This window comes from Cydia pomonella, chromosome 19 (assembly GCF_033807575.1).
Source record: "Cydia pomonella isolate Wapato2018A chromosome 19, ilCydPomo1, whole genome shotgun sequence".
Taxonomy (NCBI): domain Eukaryota; kingdom Metazoa; phylum Arthropoda; class Insecta; order Lepidoptera; family Tortricidae; genus Cydia; species Cydia pomonella.
In genome coordinates this window covers 14167599-14190992 of record NC_084721.1, presented here as the reverse complement: position 1 = coordinate 14190992, position 23394 = coordinate 14167599, and the positions used below count along the sequence as shown (strand labels likewise).

At 35.7% G+C, this 23394-nt stretch overlaps 1 protein-coding gene and 1 long non-coding RNA gene across 7 annotated transcripts in view; one reads left to right on the top strand and one right to left on the bottom strand.

Annotated features, from left to right (window-relative positions):
* The window catches only part of LOC133528313 (protein doublesex), a 355787-nt gene that overhangs the window by 121507 nt on the left and 210886 nt on the right, over positions 1–23394 (top strand). The window contains exons 4-5 of one of the 6 annotated variants that reach the window (XR_009800982.1): positions 2727–2780; positions 3979–4146. The exons of 1 other annotated variant lie outside the window; for it this stretch is intronic. Coding sequence is in view for 2 of the 5 variants with exons in the window: in XM_061865654.1 (XP_061721638.1) it covers positions 2727–2780; positions 3979–4048 (124 nt within the window). In the remaining 3 variants the exon portion in view is untranslated. Of the gene's footprint in view, positions 1–2726; positions 2781–3873; positions 4425–23394 lie in introns of those variants that run through there. 4 more of the 6 variants (XR_009800983.1, XR_009800984.1, XM_061865656.1 and 1 more) reach the window with 4 other exon arrangements.
* Positions 1–23394, bottom strand: part of LOC133528327 (uncharacterized) — a 240327-nt gene that overhangs the window by 113107 nt on the left and 103826 nt on the right. The gene's annotated exons all lie outside the window — the stretch shown is intronic.

The following is a 23394-nucleotide window of genomic DNA, read 5'->3' as shown; positions in this document are numbered from 1 at the left end:
AGTGTACAAATATTCCATTAAAGCAAGCGTTTCAAGTAATAGACGACATTACACAATTTTTTACATGTTTCGGCCCTGACACGATTAGAGATAAATTTGTAAAAGTTCTCCAAAGGAACCCAGATATTAATGAAATACGAACGATGGCAAGCTCACAACAATTTGAGGAAGTCCTAAAACATGCTACTTTAACTTCAGTCGATGTGGAAAGATCTTTTTCGTGTCATAAGTGGATTTTTGACCAACATAGAACATGTTTCACTCCAGAGAACATGGAAAAAGTCTCAATTATTTACACATTTTACAACTGGACTGATGAAATAAACAACGTACACGTACCATGTGAAGATTTTGAAGAACTCATTCCTATAGCTACGTGTTCTATGGATATTGATTGTTAATTCTATGGGGTTGTTTACCTTCATATTATTTGTTACTCGTCAATGAAGATGGTGGTGTATTTTTTATAGCTATTATTTATTTTATGAACTAAATTAATGAGGATGAGTATGAGTATGAACTTAATTTTAATGTTAACAAAGACTCCATAGCTCTCCTTAGTCTTACCGTGCTAAAAAAACTCCGAGGCCTGGTCATAATATTAAAACGATTGGTGTTACAAGACATTACTAACATTATATCTGTAATCAGCATCTTTAATCGATTATTTAAGAACGCACAACCCGTCCTCTGGCGTTACGCCAGCGAGCCACAATGTGATAAAGATTCTATACCAGCTATTATACGACTAAATTTACTCTCAAGGGAGAAAAGCCGCCAAATATTCCCGCTTCAAAGACGATACGTCGTTTTGTCTATACTATCAAATTAAATTTACTACTAGATAAAACGACACTCAGCGTACGTTGTGAATTGTGATTCAATCAATGTATTAGATTGAGATATAAAATAAGACAGATGTGCGAATGCCTAACGGGCTAGTTATTCGAGGCGAGAGGACTCTATTTAGTTGAAACAAATTAAAAGGGGAAAAATTCACTGTCTTGGGTGGGACTTGAACCCACGACCACCGGATCGCTACCACAGTGCTCTACCATCTGATCTACCAAGACCTTACCCAATACAGCGAATATTTCCACCATATGAGTCTTGAGCTTAATAGCATCGTTCGCAGACGTTACTGTTTGATACAAAATTAATCTATTAAGTTGATTATTTCAACATTTGTAACACTCGGTTTTACTCAAAAATATTACTTCTTCGTTAATCGGGTAAACAACAGTATTTCCCTGCTGCATTGCAATACACATACGTTGAATATCTTTAACCTTTTCAACGCTTTTCCACACGTGTCAAGAAATGCCATGGACGCCAGAAAGTTAACTGGTGAAGAGCGAATATGAAGCTTAACTGACAGTAGGAAAGTCGCTTTGACAACGTCCGCCATAGCCTTTTTAATGGTCATTGGCGTCGGGGGCACGACAGACGATGACCGTTTTAGTGGTCTTTGGCGTTGAAAAGGTTAAATTGCCAGAACTTATAAGACAAGTTTTTATGTAATTTAAAATGTGGAAAAAAAATACTGTTTTGGTTGAGACATGAACTCACGACACTGGATCGCTATCAGTGATGCCATCGGAGCTACCAAGACCCAAAAAGCCCATATGGTGGAAATATTTGCTGTCCTTGTATGAGTTGGCAGAGCAATGGACTAGCAATCCACTGTCGTGAGTTCAAGTCTCACCCATCTTCTTCCTTGCCTCTTGCCCATTATTTAGGGTGGGGTCGGGTTAAAGGATCGTTTACATACTCTTCAACATTCTTGTCCTTGATTATAATATTAAAATGACTAATTAAATAAATGAATGAAGATGAGTATGAATATGAGTCGAATTATAATGTCGACTAAATAGCTCACTAACGTCTTGTCGTGCCATAAAAATTCCAATGCCTTGAGTTATAGACTTGTCTTATATCTGTGGCCCTAGTGAAAAAGGGTACAAGTCTCTGGCAGCGCAGGTGTAAAGGGGTGTAAGTTCCACGTAACACTTATGCCCTTATACACCTAAACTGCCAGAGACTTGTACCCTTTTTCACTAGGGCCACAGATATATTTATAGATGTAGGTAACATATTATAACAACAATAAAATAATTGTAGGTAAAAAAACTCAACAGCGAATGAGTTTTTCTTAAAATAATCTTTATACTAAATGCTACTATAAAAATAACTACTTATAAAAATACAATTCAGTTACAATTCAAAAATACAAAAAAAAGTTACAATCGTAGTTCTAAGGTAATTTTTTTGAAGTCTGTTAAATATTCTAATATAATCATTTAATTATAATAAACAATCAGAAAAATAACAACCTCTTGGAAGTCGGTGTCAAATTGAATAAAATAAATAGTGACAAAGTGTCCGAAAAAACATATTTAAACATGTATATAACTTATTTTTAGGTACACATGCACCAACCTGTATTTACATTGCACACACACACATATCATTCATAAGTTATCATGTTTCATGTTGTATTTATATTTACCTACATAAAAGTTGTCAAAATCACATCTAAAATGTGAACCAAAATTCATCACACGTTGAATTTTAACTAAAATTCGACGTAAAATTTATCACTTCATATTTTCACACACGTTTCTGTTTTAAAGCTTTTTAAGTTATGTTTTTTTTTTGTTTTGATTATCATTTGTTAGTTTTTTTTTGCTTTTGCGAATGTTGTATAATGTTTTTGTTAATTTCAGCTCCATTTCGGATGGCGATGAAAAACGCCCACCGCAACCTAAGCAAGTTTCAAAGTAAGGTTCCATTTAAATCATCTCAAAACCGTTAGAAACACTCAAAAAGAAACCAAAATTCTATTCGGAAACCGACCTTTGTTTTTTACACACACTTAGACCGAATTTGCAAATTTTAACCCCTTATTCCTAAAACTAGCAATGCTTGTTTTAAGAGTCCCCGGTAAGCTCGGCCGAATTTCACATACAAACGGAGTTTCGTTCTCATTTTAAAACTGCGTATTGGATTGTAATGAAACTTTGCACATACAATGACATGAGGTATGTCTAGGGCTGAAATTAGTTTATACTTCGTATCTGAGGCTACATAAACTAATTACAGCCTTAGACTTGGAGGATTTAACAACTGGAAACACCTTGTCTGTAATTCTCTGTACAACGATTTTACGGGGGAGGAGCTCATATGTCAGTTAAACGTCAGTCCATACAATACATATGACTATTGGCCGTGGTATTTCGACGGAGGGGTAATAAGCTCTTAAAGGCGACTCCGATATGCCTAATCCTATTGTTAGTACAAAGTTTCAGAGCAATTTAGCTAGTCGTTTTAAAATGAGAGCGTAACTACGTTAGCTTGCTCTTCTTCCTCCTGCTCTTATCCCACGTTATGTGGGGTCGGCACAACATGTTCCTCTCTTCTCACTCCTTTCTTTCTCATATCCTCTTTCACACAATCCATCCATCGTTTACTTACAACCGAGCTTGCTGGGGACCGTTAAGGCGCCGCGAGTTCAGGTTCTTCTCTCACTCTCACTCTCACTGGTGTGAGCGGAGCGAGACAGCGTTTTATTTTCGCCTTATCGAGGTTCCACTGTATTATAAATAACTTACATTTATAAAGACGCTGTAATCGATAAGAAGTTGAGTCACGCTTACGTCGCTTACGTACTACGTATAGTAACGTAGCCTGCCGTTTACAAACAATGTACGGAGCTACAACGTTGCAAGTTCGGTCCCCACACAACACAATGTGTCATAACACATTAACAACATTGTTACACACCCACACATACAAATTCGCTAAGTTGATAAAAGAGTGGTGTGTCCGACGAATCAGAACATCACTAACCCAGTCGTGATTTCATTTCCACAGTGACCGGACGAAGGTGGAGAAGTTCGAAATTTAAAAAAAGTGACCACATTTTATTTAATAGTGATGTGCAAGTGATACTATTTTTATTTTGTTTTTCTTTTGTAGGAAAATGCTGAGCGAAATAAATAATTTTAGTGGTGTGCTATCGTCATCGATGAAGTTGTTTTGCGAATGATACTATGTTTTTCAAGTGCTGTGTTTTGTGGACTGTGGGGTGACTGTTCCTGTAAATAAGCTTCGTTGGACATTGTGTCTCACACATCGGATCTCATGGTAAGTGCTAGTGCTAGCATTACAACTTAACTCTCTGAGCGAATTCCTTTGACTCTAAAGTCACACGAACAGCCATACAATCAAAGCTACGCTCTAATTTTAAGATGACATTCTGTAACAATTTGACAGGAATATTCATGTAACATATATCTATATCTGGATATAGATAATACAATTCGTTGCTACAAATTGTAATACAAAGAAATTAGAGTGACTACAAAACTTCTACTCACTCTGTTTTCTTGTATTAGGCCAGCTTTTTCGCGGCGAGTTCGTGTGACTCAGTTATAGTTTTTACGCTCAACGCTGCAAGCGTCAGCGTCAAGGTAATTCGCTTAGAGTGCTTCTTTCGTACCTAAGTCTACGTTAAAGCCTCGATTTAAATCGAAAAACGTGATAACGCGATACGACGGATGATTTGACAAAGCAAACAAGTTAAGGCCAAATGCTTGTTTGCTACTGCAACTGTATCGCTATCGTCGCTCGTCGCGTTTTCTCTTTTTATTATTTTGACAGCATCTATATTATCATTTACAGGTATTATTTTGTTTATTTATTTAAACAAAAGATAAATTTGTGCCATTTTTCCATTTCTTATTTTTCAGATATTTAACAATACCAATTACGTTTTGCGATTGATCTGTATCTAGGTTACATTAAAAGGTTTATAAACGGAAGGATATTATGGTGGTGTATTGCACTATCATATTATGACAAAAACAGTATAAAAAGAAAGATGTTGTGTAAAAATAACTTGTAGTCTGGCAAATAATTTTTGTCACTAAGTAGAAAAAAAACTATACTTAACTCACTTTCTGGGTTCATTATACTCGTACTTGCATAGGGGCCCGATTCGAACTTTATGATACGTTCTAGATACGATATGGGTCGGATATGTCAGTGTCAATGGTGACGATGACGATTTTTCAAACAAAAACGTCACTTTCGACACTGACATATCCGATTCATTTTGAACTGGAAACGGGGGCAACCGGCACCGAAAGTGAGTTCGAATCGGGTATGAAAAAGATCTATATGGATCACTCCCTCTGTTGGCTATTGACATATTTGGGAAACCAATATTTATAGTAATCATAGTCCGACTCAAGTATTATCGATATCGATAGCAAACTCATCGCCGTAACTCTCATATACTTGTACTTCTTTATAACATTCTTTTCAACCCCTCCACCCCTCTATATCTTAAAAAGCGTTTCAACTATCTTTCCTCGGTCCGCTGTGCGGAGATGCATCTCCTTGCTCCACCACCTTCATCATCAAAATTTTATAGCAACTCTTTTTCTTTTCGTGCTGTTCGGTTGTGGAATGCTTTGCCATTAGACATTAGACGTGCTAAATCCCTTCCCGTTTTCAAAAATCTTTTGAAGACTCACTACCTTTCGCTGCCTTAACTTGCCTTTATTTATGATTGTATAATATATAATGTATGTATGTATATATGTATTTATTTTATTAGTATGTAGGTATGTATTATATTGTTTGCGTCTTCATTTTGTTGAATTATATGTATATCGGCACTACCCGTTCAATGTTGTAAGTTCATAGTTTCCTGCTACCCAAAGGTTGTCTGGAAGAGATCGCTTCTTAGCGATAAGACCGCCTGTTGTTACCTAACTTTTACGCGTTTTTTCATTTCCTGTCTATTTTTAAATGTATGGTGCACAATAAAGAATATTTACTTACTTACTTACAAACTTTCCTAAATAATACATAACAAGTGCCACTCATCCTTGAATTATGAATACCAAATACTTAATGAAGAGTGTTGTTATCTATTTGCAAACCTCTTTGATTGATTCTTATTGCAAATTTTATTATATAAGCGATTATAATATTTAAATAACTACTGGCACTACAACGACTGGCTACTGGTACTGTCTTACGTCATAATTTTATCGATATCGACTTATAAGTTTCACTTGTCCTCGCACTTTTTAAACGGCAAACCAAATTGCATCCTAGGCGCAAATTATACAGACGTCGTAATGATTCGGTCAAGTTATGTTCTAATGTATGGGGAAGACAAACAAATGGTATCCAGCTTAAAACGAATGTAGTATGATACCTTTGAGTATGGTGCTTTGCGGACACTAGCGTCCCCTCCCTTCCCTCTGACGCAACCCCCCTTTTAGCATGAAATATGTCCTGGTTGACGGTATTTTCATTTTTGAGAAAAACATTAGAGTTAAGAAAAAAGTGTAAATGTATTCTTCATCATCCTTAATAAATAAGGTTTTTTTTTTTTATTTGATGCACCAATTTTCATACAATAGAACTTCGACAAAATGTAACCGTAGAACAAGCTGGCTCTCCCTATACGATTTCTTTCAGTACAATGTTATATTCTAGTTCATCTAGCTGTAACATGAAAATGGTGCACCATATCAAAAAAAAAAAAACCTTTTTTTATGAATTTAATAAGGACTATTTATTTCATTGTCACCGTTTCCAAAATGTATACTTTTCCCAAAAAAAAAACTGTCAACCGGCCCATATTTCATGCTAAAGGGGGGGGGGGGGTTGCGTCAGGGGGAGAGGAGGGGACGCTAATGTGCGTAAAGCATCATACCCAAAGGTATGGTACTGTATTAGTTTCAATTTAGATATAATTTGTTTTTTCAAAAAACATAATTTGACCGAATCATAAAGTGAAGGCGCGGCGCAGGCATGATGTCGCTTCAAAACGTTTTCATACAAAATGTAGGAAGACAACGTGCCGGGAATAATTCGAGCCAAACCGGGGTAGGTATGTTCATAATATATAGCCGATCAACCAACTTTGTCAGTAGAAAAAGGTACGAATTTCAATTTTTCTATGCGAGAATAATCAATCGCCCCTACATTTTTTTTATTTGGCGCGTTTTCCTACAAACGGAAATGACTTGACAGACTTAATTTATATTCGTGTCCGTTTATAACTCCTGATTAAGAAATAACAAGGTACTTATATGAAACAATGTTGGAAACCGACGATAACCGGCGCTATTAAAATTGTCTCTCTTTAATTTTAATTACGCTTATAAATATATCGTTATAATATATTTACGACTAAACAAGTCAAATAAAAACTTATTATTGCAAGCAAAGTAGTTTATTTATAATTGATTCAACGATTTATGGTTTCCGGACATATTAAAATTTTTTACATAACTTTGTAATTATATAAAAACTACCTTTATGAATAAGAGATATTAAATATTGTTTTATTTAAAAAAATTAAAACTAGAAATAAACTTAAAAATTAAATTATAACAAAGTAACTGTATATCAAAAGCCCTATGTCCGTTGGTTTCATGAAAAAAAAAAAAACAGAAAATCAATCTTGAGCAAAAAGTTTTTTTATATAGAAAATATGGAGTTTTCCGAATACGAATATTCGGCCGAATTAGATATGTTCTCCTGTATCATAATATAATTAACCATTTGAAATTGTCTCAATTAAATTAGATAAATTTAAAACAAAGACTTGGCTTTAAGGACTTTCATCCAGGCCATAATTCTTTGAAAACATGATATGTCTCATTATGTTTTAATGAGAACGGGAAAACGTAACCTGATGGAAGAGAGCAATGAAAAGTTCTGGAGGAGCTTACATTTTCCTGTGTTGTCATTCGTCAATTGGCTACTTGACTGTTTTTTGTAAATAATGTCAAACGATCTTGATTTTCCTGAGGATTAAATGTCTATATAGGACTCATGGCATTTAAGCAACACAAAGGTCAGAAATGAGAGTTAAAGTCTGACGCTCGCACTCGACGATTGAAACGCCTCTAACAAAATGATAGGGTGATGTGACGTCACATCATATAAGTCTGTCCTAAATGTATGGAAGATCAAGGAAATTGCCATTTTGACCTGAAAAATTGCGTTTATGTGTATAGGTGTCATACAATTTATTATTCAATAAAATGTAAGGAATCGAATGGTACCATTTTCTTTTCTATTTTTGAAAGACAAAAAAACAATTTTTTTTTGAGACTTCAGAGCCTTGTATTTTTTTTATTATCACAATATAATTTTTTAAATTCCACTTTTTTATAATGAATGGCTCAGTTTCTATCCATTTAACTAAATTTTGTTTTAATATTTAACATGTGTCAAGTACCCAATTGTGGGCATTTTCACTGTCACTCTAATTACGTCTTAGTGAGAGTAAAAGAGAAAGAACTCCGCAATTTGCGAATTTCGGTTTTCGCGTGTTTTCACGATTTTTTCTTGCAGCATAAGACACTAGTTATCATAGCATGTTATTGAAGTATTATACTGCCCTAACCGCCCCTAATAACATGCAAAAAACAGAACTACACATAATGCCTTGCAATATTTATACACCACTTAACCAGACCACACGCAAAAGCGACAGACCGAAGAATTGATCAACAATAATGAATATTATTATGTGATTATGAATTTGAATGCAACCGATGCGTAACTCTAAGAGGAAACTGGAGGATCCGCAGACATCGCCTTTTCATACAAACATAGCCCTCATTTTCCTCTCTGGATATTTTTATTTTATTGGAGAAAGGTAAGCAATCTCATTTCATGGTAAGTGCCGATGCAGTCTAGGATGAAACATGCTTACCTAAAAAATGTCTAGTCACTCTCGATTTAAAAAGATAGAAGTTATAGTGGATTGGGAACTGAATTCCACTTCTTAGCCGTCGTTAAGATATTTTGACACAATTTGTTGCATACCACAGCTATCCCCCTACGTTTCATTTTTTCCGAAGTTTTTATTATTCTAATAGTTAGGAGCATTTAAATATTGGTATGAAGTCGGTTTTTCGCTCCAAATTTTTACAATAATCAAAAAATCTAAAAAAGTTAAACGTATGAGCATGGCTATGGTTAATAGAAATAAAATTATGTACAAATATTTTCCTTAATGTCATTTTCCAGAGAGGAAAATGGGGGCTACGTTTGTTTGGAGAAACGGCCGTCCCCTTTCCTCTTAAATCGCTAGCACTGCATATGCATTTTATAGGCGGTAGTTTTTCATTAAAAAAAATATTCAGATTCCTTACCATAACCATACATAAGCTCATTTTAATATGCCTGAATTGAAAAAAAAAGGTTTTACTGAAAACTACTTCATCAATCACCAGATCGCAAAAAATGGGGAAGACCTGTAAATACTAACGTAAATGGCTTCCTCGAAGATGATTTATGTATTTATAAATACATACATATGATTTCGCTTGCTCGCTCGCTAACATATTTCACAGGTGATATGGTTACCAGGGCTCGGAACCGGTTTATTTTTAAATCCCGAAATAGTCCAATATTTTCAATTATTTTATACTCTTTACGTAGGACTGGATCCTGTATTTAGGTAACAACTTCGCATTATTAGATAGTCCTATTAAAAATTAAATAATAAATCAAAGAACGAAAAAGAACGTAATAAAACCGGTATTTTTGTATGAAGATAAAACCGGTTCCGAGCCTTGATGGTTACTTTTACCTGAGTTAAACACTACTTTTCATTTCGACTATGAGGAAAGTCAAACAAGGAATGTAGGTCATGACAGGAATTGGCGCCATTTACATTTTGATCGAAAAAAAAGTCTAAAACCATCGACAATCCGATCTTAAATTGGGATGTGTCTGAAACGGCCTTAATGTATACGCGCCTTAAAAAAAGTGAAACTAAATGAATAAATATAATGTACAGATGTAGTGAATCGTATCCCATCGTATTTTCACGGAAACGCACGAACGTGTCTTGCTATTTCATTCAGTCTCGATACAAAAAGTACTGAGGTTGACTGAAGTAACATGACAAATACGAACGATTCCGAGAAAATACGATGGGAAAGAATTATTCACTACATCTGTAATGATAATATTTTAAATATTCATCGTCATTTGTATTGATTTATTAACAAATATTCATGTTTATTTAATACATATAATATAACTATGAAACAAAAGTAGTATATTTTTTAAATAATGTAATGCAATTGACATTTAATTTTGGTTATATTTGGTCAGAAAATTTGGAAGCTAATATGAGAGCTTTTAACTAGCCGTTGCTCGGAGTACACATTAAAAAGTTATTTCCACCCTAGGGTGGGAAATGCAATTTTCCACCCGGCTATCAACCTATGAAAGGTGAACTTTGCGAATAGGAAAGATGAAAATGGTTTTTTTTTTTATTACGCGGTAGCCCAGTACGCCAAAGCCATAACTTAAAGTATAAAGTATGTTTATGATCATGATTGTCTGTAAAGTCGTCTAACTGGTTACAAATTGCTGCTTAACATGATAAATAATTAAAACGCACGCTATTAAATGAATTATTAATATTTTCCTACTCCTCTACTGTTATCTGTCATTTATGCATTCATTAACACGAATATAAGAACATACCTACATAAAAGTTTTCAAGAAAAGTCTATATTGTCTATTCCTCATAAAAGCTCTTGTGCTTTTATAAGCTATAATGTTACTGCGATTAATGGCTACCAACCTAACAAAACCAAAACGAATACAGTTTTAAACTAAGTGCATTGATGCCAACTTACAAAATATTCATTTGGTTGCATAGTAAAAATAATTACTTCATAAGTCAGAAACACGCATGTGACACCCGTAATATAGCAACACCCATAGACTACGAAGACCGCTTAGCGTTGCTTGTTAGTCTCCGTAAGCTACGGTGGCCAAAATTGAGAAAAAACTGTCCAATAAATTAATTTAGCAAGTAGCAAGTACCAGGTCCTCATGAGCTACGAGGAGGTGTCGCCGACCGGCCGGCCGCGGCCCGGGGCGGGCCGGGCGCGTAACAAGGTATGCTCGCGCGTCTTGGCTATATACTTTTGCTGTAATTTGTTTACCTAAATTAAGATTTATTTTTGTTGACTCGTAGGAAAAATATTGTATGCAACGTTGTATAAGTAGGTCAAAAAATTCTCGTGGCGTATTCCTTTACAATGTTCGCCTACGCCTTCGGCTCCGGCTCACATTGTAACTCACGCCACTCGCCTTTTTTGACCCTTCTTATACAACTGTTGCATAAAATACTATAATATAGCCGTGGAGCCTATTATTATAGCTAGTTAGACTATGATCGCGATTAATTTACGGAACTATCAACAACCAAGGCAGGTTAGGTATAACAGTATGAATTTTTACAGTACATATGGTGCTACTTTCCCGCACGCGTGCGGAAATGAGCATTTTCCGTGCATATGTCGAAACTTTAAAGAGCCATATGTACTGTAAAACGTTGTACGAAACTGGTACCGATTTAAAACACTCCCATCGGTCGTGTTTTAATTTATCACCACTCGTTGTGAATTTCCTATTTTCTGCACTTGTATCGTAAATAATTATTTCAGGCACAAGGCAGGCCTCTCGTATATAAGGGTGATATTTAATTGTTTGCATTTAATAAGTTATGCCCGCGGCATCGGCGGTGTAGAATTCGGGCTATGTCATGTTAAGGCGATGGACTTTTTAATGCAAAGTAGTATTTCATTTTTAAGGTTTTGAAGTTTTAGTAGTAGTAGTAGTAGTAGTAAAACACTTTATTGTACAAAAATAAATATAAAACAGGGAAAAACACACATTTGTACAAAGGCGAACTTATAACTTTCTTTCTATTCGTTTTTCTTTAATAAGGTAAAAGACAGAATTAGTTACTCTCGTATTTAGGTGTATTGCACGGGTACAGTCAGCATCAAAAGTAGCGGATGAAACAACACGCCAAAAGTATCTAATATTTTGGATAACTTTTCCAAATATAGATAAATTTCTAAAATTCTCGTTCAAAAGTACATCTTTTACAGTCTTAGTTGTTCTACATTAAAGACAAAACTTTTTTTTAAGCTGTTACAGAATGGTAGTTACTTATGAAACGTTATTTGATCCGCTACTTTTGATGCTGACTGTACCTTCAGACACGCCAGCAAAGGAACTATTTAAAAAATTAGGCATACTCACACTGCCTTCAATTGTGGTTATGCAGGTAGCTATGTACGTAAGGGTCAATATATCGAACTGCAAAACGAATGGAATGATACATAACTTTAACACTAGGAATGCCGGGAAACTAGTTAGTGTAGGTCGCAAACTTATAAAATCAAATAAGCTTACCCATGTAATGGGGCCCACAGTTTACAATAAACTGCCCAGAAACATCGTCGAAGCTTCCAATTTAATTAGCTTAAAGCGCCGATTAAAAAACTGGCTTGTCGAGCGCCCATTCTACACCTACCAAGAGTTCTGTGCTCACAAGTAATCAAAATTGTAGAAATAGTATACCTACTTAATTAAAATAATATGAAACTTCAATTTATTACTGAAATAAACACAAATAGGTGGAAAAACAATTAAAAACTTAAATTAAAAACTTATAAATAAAAAAATTGTCCCAGATCGAGACCGCTTGGCAGGGTGCCCAGAAGGCTGGCTGCATTGCCCCTCTGGATAGCGATGCTTATCCGCTGGGCGAAGTACAGGCCAGCCCTCTGATCACCCGAAGCCTCTATAAGGCGTTTTGCTAACTCCTTATAGAGGCGGCGCGCGCTAGGCCCCCACGGCCCTAGGGTTTCAACCCCAAACGCCGCAAATATGTAACTACTGCCGAGGTTGACATACTTGCGACGCTTGAGGCTTTCGGCTGAGGATGCGGCCGCACCAGCGTCAAATTTGGTGCCTGGAATATGGGACGGTGCCAGGGTATCTACAAATGTAGCATCCCAGACAAGGGGCCGTCCCATACTCCATTAATTTTGAATAATGTACCTATATGTAAAATGTAATGTATTTTTATATACAATAAAATTTGCCTAGGTACTTTGCTCCAGACTTTGCTCCAAATAACGTTCTTTTTTTTAAATTATTTTAACTGTGATGGTCTAATGATAATCAATTACCCAGTGCGAAAAGTAGGCATATTTTACGATACAGTCAGCATCAATAGTAGCGGATGAAACAACCCGCCAAAAGTATCTGATATTCCGGATAACTTTTCCAAATATAGATCAATTTCTAAAATCCACGTTCAAAAGTATATCTTTTACAGTCTTAATTCACTCACTTTTTGTTAAGCTGTTATAGAATGGATGTTATAGAACTTTTATCATCATTAAATCTTTGTTTGTTTGTAGTTTTGTTAGTATACTGATCCTTACGAAATCCCACGATCTCACGCACTTACAAGCCTTTACTAAATTAGCCACTACATTTATTTTGACCTTTCCAACAATAATATATTTTAAATTATTGAAAACGACGACAAGCCTTATCAAGCCCTCAAATCATAAATCGCGTTCTCTGTACCACAATGAGCCTTAACTTTTATAATATACAATTAAGGATTGTAAAAATGTTAAATCGTACCTTTTAATGGTCCAAGTTGTAAAACTGCAATAATACCGTGTGGTGCAGACTTCGCAGAAATGCGATAAAAAATTGCAATTTTATGTTATGGCCCGCACTCTTGTTAGTTTTGTGTTGCAGACGTTGTAATCCTACTTAATATTATTAATGCGAAAGTAACTGTCTGTCTGTCAGTCCTGTAACCTCTTCACGTTTTAACCGCTGAACCGATTTTAAATGATATTTGGTATGGAGATATGAGATCCGAGGAAGGGCTACCATCAATTTTTCACACAACAATAAACTACTAGTGTAACAAAGGTAGTGGGGATCCGTTTAAAGGTATATTCGGTATCGTGACCTTAATAAGAAAAGCTGTAAAAAAAACGCGGAAAAGAAGAAAAAGGGCAGGTCGTCCAAACCGGCCAACCCTCCATACGAACTTCTACTTTTTCCTTATCAGAACAAGATTCCGATTATGCCTTTATACGGTTCCCCACTATTTTTGTTACATCCTGTATTGAGGATACTTAGAGAGCTCTGTGGTTTGAAAAATGACAAATGGGGATACTGATGCAGTAAAACCCGCTTTAAGAGCCAACAGGAGTGGTCATTTCTCCATACAAACGTACTCGACTGTTTCCTCCGTGGTTTTTGAAGCTAGAGCAATTATTTTTTCAACACAGATTAATATTATCAATATCTGTGGCGGACTCTTTTGATTTTTTGTTATTTGTGTTTTTTAAGACGTTAGGGCCCTTCAAACGTAGTCGTATGCTATCGTGCCTACCACGCCAACGACCACTAAAGGGGTCACGGCAGACGCTGTCAAAGCAATTTTACTGTTGACAGATAAGGTTTAAATTCGTTTCTCACTAGTTGAGATGGTGGCGTGTATGCCACATTTTGATCCGAAAGAGAAAGCGATCAAAAGGGTAAAAGATATACAGTAAAACCTGCTTCTGAAGGGACCACGTCCAAAAACGTTATAAACGGGAAAGCAATCAATCAATCATCATTTATTGCACCATGGATGGTACAAATTAAGAGTTGTTACAGCATATTAAAGCAAGAAATAGTACTTTGCTAATCCGCCAGTTCAACAACAATAACAAGTTCAGTTGTCGGGTGTCGGACCGTCAACATCTCCAGCATCTCCTGAGGATGCCTCGTAGACAGGTGAAACACGTGTCGAGTTTTTTACTTTTGGTGGTGGGTTGTTATATTTATTTGCGTATTTATTCTTGCGGTGGGAGGGTGGGAACATTAATTGCATGTAAAAAATACACAAGTAAGTATAACGGGTTAGCACTGATTGACTAACACGTTATTTTCTCGCGGATTAGCAAAGTAATATTTCTTGCTTTAATTAGCATGGATTTCCGCAAAGTAACGCCTGATTCTATTAATTATTTGTTACAGCATATCTCATGGACCCTAAAAGGGTATGACAAACCTTTCCTTAAACTAAGATATATAAACTATTAATAAATACATACATATGTCATGTAATAAAGCACAAAAGATATTAACCGTGCAAAAAACATGTACTTAGAGTTAGATCAACGAGTTTGCAACGATTTAGATAGCACACGCAGTGCAAGTGTTATTAATACGTCTTTGTTCTTTGTTCTTCAAGAACACTCGAAAGCTCTAATCAAAGGGTTCAACAACAAATTTGCTAAGGAGCTCTTAGAGCTCAAAAGACACAAAACCTGCGCGGTGACCAGAATATTGACTGGACACTTTAAGTTGAACAAACACATGTTTCAAATTGGGAAGAAACAAGACGCGACATGCAGGTTCTGCCATGAGTCAGAGGAGACTGCAATGCACATTCTCTGCTCCTGTGGACCTCTAATGTCAAAAAGAAGTACCCACTTAGGGCGGCACGTACTGCAACCCTATGAGGTACAGAACATTACGGCCCAAAGAATCTGGAATTTCCTGGATTCAACGGGCATCAGTAATGAACTTTAAAGGGCTGTCACAATAGATCACTACCTGGTCGACGTGGCACTCAAAGGCCCAAAAACCACAATAATAATAATATTAATACGTCATAATTTCATAGAAGTTTGACGTTTAAAATAAAATCGTTGGAGACTTGTCTTGGTCTGCCTCTAAACAAGTTCCGGTGTCAGCGTGAAATGGCGTATTAGATACGGGGGAAACGTATTACATGTAATCGTCTTAAGATGGTGTTACTGCTGTACCTTATTAGAAATAACCTGTTGCTTACATGTAAATTAGTATCTATGTAGGATTTATAGATCGTAATACCTATTTTGATACAACACAAAGTCAGGATACTGAAAAATGGACTTTCGATGACTATCAAACTATCAAATATTATTTATTTTGATCGAGTAAAAATATATTTTTCCATGTGCAATAAATTATATGTCATTACGTATATTAAAAAAAATTGAGCATATTGATCGTAATTTAGTTTTTCCTATAATTCGGACATCATAATAAATCTAACTACATCTTAAATTAAGAATTAATGTTAAAAACATAAGGTATGATCTATGATTGCATTAGACAATTGGAAGAGCCTTTGCATTTAACATAACAACATTTTTTAATTAACTTTTTTTTACTATTTTACACGATATGTGATAGATACAAGGACTCCAATTAAATGGTCACTGTAACTGATGGACCTGGCCTTAACACTAATACATTGTTTCATACCCCATCGAAGCATTCCAATTAAGACAACAGAATCGTAAAACTTAATTACTCGCCGTCATACCCGCGGCCGCCATATTGCTATGTTTTAAATGTTAACCATTCCTCAACCAATCAGCGACGCACGCGCTCGTAAAAATTACAACTGCCTAGAAAAGTACGGTAATGTGAAATTGTGATGATAGTTGTGTGTGTCTGGAGTTAGTGCGTTTTTGAAATGTGCTATCTGTGGGCGTTTTATGGGTTAGTTGTTATGTTTTAAACTTGGTGTTGAATGGCAGAAAAAGAGGTTGTTTATCTTTTTACCGGACATTCAGCTTTCTGCTAAAAGGGGCAGAGAAACTACAGATACCTTTCTCTGTCCCTCTTAGCAGAAAGTGTTTTAAAAAGGATATTTACACGCCCACAATTGATTTAAAGAAAATGAGAATAGATATCAATTGTCTTAAGAGATACACGAACCCGCTGCCAAATACCGCTCCTGTATGGGAGATATAGATCGATGCTTAAATTACGTGAAATTTGGCATGAACATTTACTTAACATACAGGGTGACCTTAGCCATTGGACAAACCCTGAATTTACACGTAGGGTTACTTCTTAGGAATGCTCTGACGTTAATATTTTTTAATTAGATCATAAGATAAAAAAATAAAATTTTCGAACAAAAGTTATTTGCAATTATCGACAATAAAAAGAAACACACTGTGTTAATCTTTGACAGTGTTTTTGACAATTTGTTCGAAATATTTGATACTGATGACATTTTTCAAAACTCAGAAGCTTATTACCTAGTGTCATAAATAAAAAAGATAATCAAAAAGGTCGAAGAAGATTCCATATTATTCTTTGAAGATATTAGCTAGTAACACATACAGGCTGCTCCAAAGTAAAAAATGGTAATTTGTTAATTTCTTCGAAACCGCTACACCGGTTGTTATGATACTTTGTACACTGGTTCTAAATACTCTAATGCATATGTACATTTCGGCTTTGTCCAATGGCTAGGGACACACTGTATATATATGTCTTGTAATAGTTTTCGTTGTTAAAAAATATTATTAGCAGTTCATCTTTGTATTTAAAAAATTCATGGCTTAGTTAAAAAAAAGAAACTTTTATTTAGATAACCATCCTCATCATCCATACATGTTTAGATAAAATTATTTTAAAACTTGTCACCGATATTATTGTTAGCCATATTAAACTTTCAATAAATATGAGTCATTTTGGTAATATGATACTGCTAAGACTTTTAAGCTGTATATCAGAAAAGATATAGTCAGTCACAATAAATACAAGTTTTGTTATGAAATAGTGCATAATTCTTGCCATTTACAATCTGTACTGCGGGCCAACATACCCACGATACGACGTCGTCTTACGTTGCGGCGTCGTGCAACGCTACGGCGTCGTATCACAGGGCCAACACACAAACCCACAATACGACGTCGTCTTACGTTGCGGTGTCGTGCAACGTTACGGCGTCATATCACAGGGCCAACACACATACCCACGATACGACGTCGTCTCACGTCTTGCAACGAGACGGCGTTGAATCGCGGGAACAACACACGTAGGTACCTACGATACGACGTCGTATCGTGGATATGTGTGTTGGCCCTGACGCAGTAGCACTGTACCGGGTGAGGCCTGTAACAGGAGCAATAAATTAAACTGTAGCTGTCCTCTAACCGACCAACATTTGTATAGCAACTTTTAAAAGTAACATGTGTTTTGATTTTTAGTACACTTTAAATTTATTCTCACGTACCTATTGCGAATTTTTCTACGTTAAAGCGTGACAAGCAACGTCAATTACAATAATGTTGGCGTACATTCAAGTCAATATTTTAGATAACATTCAAGTCAATATTTATTTTGTATTAAAAATAGGAAGTCTAAAGGATTCATAATTTTTGAAGGTGTTATACAAAAGTTTTATCTTTTGGGGAGGACAATATATGTTTTAATTATTTGCTCGTGTTACACGCCACTGGTGTACTTCTACAAACCGCAAAATTGATTACCCGTATCCCCCATAGAACAGCATTTGCCTGCGGTAGGTCGCCATGAAGATAACACACGTTGTATTTTATAACAAAATCTAGTTAAGTGTGTAAAGGTTAGGTTTTTGGGTTTTCGTAAATAACTTGAAAAAATCTTATATTACTTAAGTAATCTCCATTAAATGTTCAACGAAAGAGATTATGTACACTTTTTCGCTAGGATCCGCATAATGTACCCTACGGAACCGTACACTGCTGACCGTACTTACAGTATTATTAGCAGTGAGTGATCGTACTTTTTCCAGCATTTTTGGTGCAATGCTAGGGTTGTCAGTAGTGCCCAATATTGAATTGTTTGAGCCAAGAATCAAATAAAATCAGATATAAAATAAAATAGCGTATTAAACAAATCGGAAATACAGAAAATATTCTCAGAACATGTAAAGCCTAACCCAATATGCATAATGAAATGAAGGGTAATTTACTTATTAAGGGTATTAAGTGATGGAAATCCGTGGGCTACTCAATAAAATACCATATTAAAGATTCCAAAATGTATTGTGCATCCGCACAGGCAAACGATTACGAGAGAGTGACTTATTTACAAATGTGACATCTGTCTAGAAAACTTAAATTCTATACAACCAGAGTTTATACTGGTACATAAACAAACTCCATGCTTGTGCTTTACATACAAAAGCACATGCCATCATCATTGTTGTAAACTCCAACATTAAGGGGAATTTACTACGAGTATATGAGAAAATGTAACGAAGTTGCAATATTACTTTTATTTTCAGAAAATAAACAAGCTGGTTGCTGTTGTTCGACAGGGCAATCAAAATTACGAAAAGTAATCGTCAGCATACCCTCCGAAAAATTTAAGGAATTTTGGGTTACAGTAATAAATGTTATACACAATTATAATAACTGATTAGGTAAAAAAATTGTGATTCATTTTCAATGACAAGATAATATTACATAATGTTAAACGTCAATCATATTATACACGTCGACAACCCTAGGTCGCTGTCGTGTGTCATTTGACGTCATGGCACCAAGAATGCTGGAAAGAGTACGAACTGATTATTTGTATGATTATATTAATTACGTATACTTCTAAGTGCTTGTCCATATACACGTGTAAGTCTAGTCTAGGGCATAAGTTATCAAAGATTACATGGAAGGTCTTTAGGTCATATTGTGACTGGATTGTGGGACAGCACAGTACCGCATAATACGTCCCACTATGTAGCTTGCCATAAGGACGAGATTTGCTTGTATCTTTATACGAATAACCTGACAAGGCGTCCTTATGGCAAGCGACAAAGTGGGACGTTTTACCGATCGCGGTCATATATTATTTACCGAACCCCGCTATCAATGAGGTAATAAATTGAAAATCAGAGTTGACAAGAGTATTTCCAGTGGGAACCCTAAATTCACCGTTGGTGCCCAACTTCGCTCAAGTATGAAAATAATAAATATAATTTTACCAAGACGTAGATATCCATTGAATTCACAATAAAAAGAGCTGAGTAAAATAATTTTCACCCCACCAGCTTGTAAAGGCTGTTTTGATTGTTCAAAAACTGATAATAAAGTTGCATTTTATTCACAAGAGTGGCAAAGTAGCATCAAATTGCCAGTTTTGAGTTGTGTCCTTATGTTGGCTGGTAGAATTTAAATAAATATTTAATAACGTTGATTTGGTTATGATTTAGTTTTGTTAGTTGAAATAAATTAATTGTTTAAAAAACACTAGAAAAACACGCTTATGATACGATATTCCATCATGGAATGCTAGTGCCTATCTAGTATCTTCCGGCTTCGTCTTCAGACCTTGAAACCTAATCGTGGTCAAAGTTCATTACAAGAATTTTCTAACAAATCCAAACACAGCTATGATACGATGTTCCATCATGAAGTTCCAGTTCATATCTTCCGGCTCCATCATCAGATCAGTTCGACAGTACCATATTATTATATTGTCATCAGAACTACATACAGCTGCCAATTTTCATGACGCTACGATCCTTGGAAGATGGTTAAATTAGTTACCTTAGATTTCATTACGTAGTTACTCGTATATACAGGTCGACCTAATAAAAGCGTGTTAAAATGGAGTGTTTTCACTTGCTTGCTTAGCCTGGGGCTAGGTTGATCTAAGTAAGATTGTCCCTAAATATGTATTTATTTTAAGTAGTTATCTTTTAATAAAGCACATTTGACATTCAATATCAGTACAATTAATATGTTTCGATTTAATTGCAATATTGCTCTTTGCAACCCTGTTGACCGTAGATAAATTATATATCTCTGTTTACACAGATAGTTTCATTATAACTCATTGTAATCTCGCGGCCAGTTAAGTAGGTATAAAATATTAATTACGCGTGTTTGACTTATTCTTCAAGGCAAGAAAAGATAAGTTTAAGAATAGTATAGATATATAATTACAAAATTAGTCGATATTTTCTTCACAGCATTTAAAGTTTTGGGTTAAGAACACATACTGTCTAGGAATATATGATTTCATCTAGCAACATTATACGTCATTGACGTTCTGTCATTCACCGGATATCCAACCTTCAAAACTGCATTCAGTCATTTGCTAGATTGAAGAAATACCATTTGACAAAACGCTATCATGGCCGATACATCGTGCCTGCATTGAATTTTATTTTAAAGTCAAAATATCAATCCCTTTCGACTTCGGGCCTTGTGCAAATGTGCATGTTATTTTGTTGTGAGTGGACACTGACTTACTAGAATTAGTGAGAGAAAAGCCAAGTTTAGAGAAGATATAACGGGCCCGTTCAACGAGGGGAACGCAAGTAATTTTTATCTCACTGATCAAAGGTACTGTTCAAATCCTTTCCTAACCTAACACATACAGTACCGTTATTTTTAGTGGGTCTATCGCAGTCGCCTCTATTTTATGTAGATATAAAATCAAAACAATTATGGTATCCGCAATAGGCGTCGTCATTTTTAACCAATAATTAATCGACCAAAGTAATATATATAAAAAAAATTATTTTGTCAATCACCTGTTTTTGACAGCTACATGTCTGATTATTACTCACTATAGTTATGCCGTTCTCGATTACGTTCCCTGTTTTATATGGAGAACGTTCTCGAGAACTCTATTACTGACCATTAATTAGTAACAGGGGCAAGCTATGATGGCGCCATCTATGCAAAGCTTTGAAAGTGGCCAACCCCATTACGCATGCGTTGCAGTCTGTAATTTAACTCATTATTGTACAGAATACACAAAGGTACAAATATGGTACAGAATAGGCAATATAGAAGCAAGCTATTCCGTTAACGAGCTACAAGCTACATTTGAGTAGATGAGAATTGAAAATGAATAGTAGACAAGTACTGTAGACTACTGTTCAGTAGGTAAACTACAGAAATATCTATTAAAAAAACAATACAAGAGCGTCGCTGGCGTCACGCTAATCCGGTGATCTCGGTAATACGGACGGCCTTCGCGCGGGCGCACTGCTTCAAAATTGCCTGAAGAGAACGACTGTTCGTCCCGAAATTATATTTCGCCCGCCACTAAAATGCCGTGTTCTTAATAAGGTGCGGAATGAGAAGGAGAAGAGTGTTTCTTTAGTTTCATTATAGTAATATGTTAACACACAGGTACTGTAATTGTGTGTGTTTTAAGCTTCATAACATTTTTGCAACACGCCAATGAGTGACGTAAATGTTAAATGAAACAGTGGTCAACATAAAGAACATTGAGTAATAATATTTGATCTGAAAGGGAACTTTCTAAGTAGAAACTTTTATGAGAATTTTCTCATGAAAGTTTCCAGAAATTGCACTAGTTTTGAGAATATTCTGCAACTTGCTACTTACTGTACATAATATAAATCTTTCGCTTATTTACGAATTAAGTGATTTATTTAACTAAAGACTTTACAGATGATAATGCGGAAACCTGTTAGAACATATAAACCAAACAGGTTTTAAACCCAATGTTCCTTAGCTGGAAGCTATTTGTTTTTGTCTGTGGTTCTTTATTTTGTCAGTTTACAAACAAATGAATACACGTATCGTTTTGCTGTCTGCGACAATATAATGTTTTACTCTATTCAATCCTGGTAGAATTCCACTCCAAACCCAATAGGTTTTGGGCCCAGGATACGCGAATAATTAGTACGTAAATAGTTTTCGGCAAAAAGTTCAAAAATTAATTCGAAAATGTCGTATGAAAATTTGCCGACGACGACCTCGTCTTCCACGTCGAGTTCCGGGATCGCAGTCAATTTTGAAAAGCTCAGTGGCATAGCTAACTATGGAAACTGGAAGTTTTTGATGCGTATGTACTTGATTCACGAAAATCTATGGGATTGCATACAGGAAGAGTCTACCGGCGTTCCCAAGGTCAGCGATGAGCGTCAACAACAGAGAACGCTTGCAAAAATATGCCTGATGGTGCAGCCGTCATCGTTTTCACATGTACGTAACGCAAAGACTGGATACGAAGCTTGGAACAATTTGAAAAATGCCTACGAAGATAAAGGGCTATGTAGAAGACTAGGACTGCTACGTACTTTATTTGGATTGAAACTAGAGCAATTTAAGGATATGGAGGCGTATCTCTTGAAGATCACTGATTTAGATCAACAACTACGAGACATAAATTCTCCATTAGATGATGATTTCCTGTCAGTAATTATGTTAAGTGGTCTACCACCAGGCTATGATCCACTTATTATGGCATTGGAAAATTCTAACATTAAATTGTGCAGTGAAACAGTAAAAAGTAAATTACTACAAGAAAATTTACGACGAGACGATAAGACCGAAGAAAGTTCTATGTTTACAAACCGGGGTTCTAGTTCAATAAGTGTCAACAAATATCCATCGAAGGTTAAGTGCTTCATATGTAAGAAACCGAATCATTATGCGAAAAACTGTCCAAACAAAGCCAATAAAAGTGAGAAACGCAGTGAGAAGACTGAAAAAGCGTGGAACGGAACGTTGCTAACCGCTTTGGCAGTTGACGTTAAGTCAAACTCCTTTTACATTGACAGCGGCTCAACTTGTCATATGTCAAACGATAAAACGTTATTGCAAAATTATGTTTTGGAAACTCCGCGTTCAGTAACAGTGGCGAATAAAGAAAAGTTGCATAGTGAGGGACATGGAACCGTCGAATTGTTGT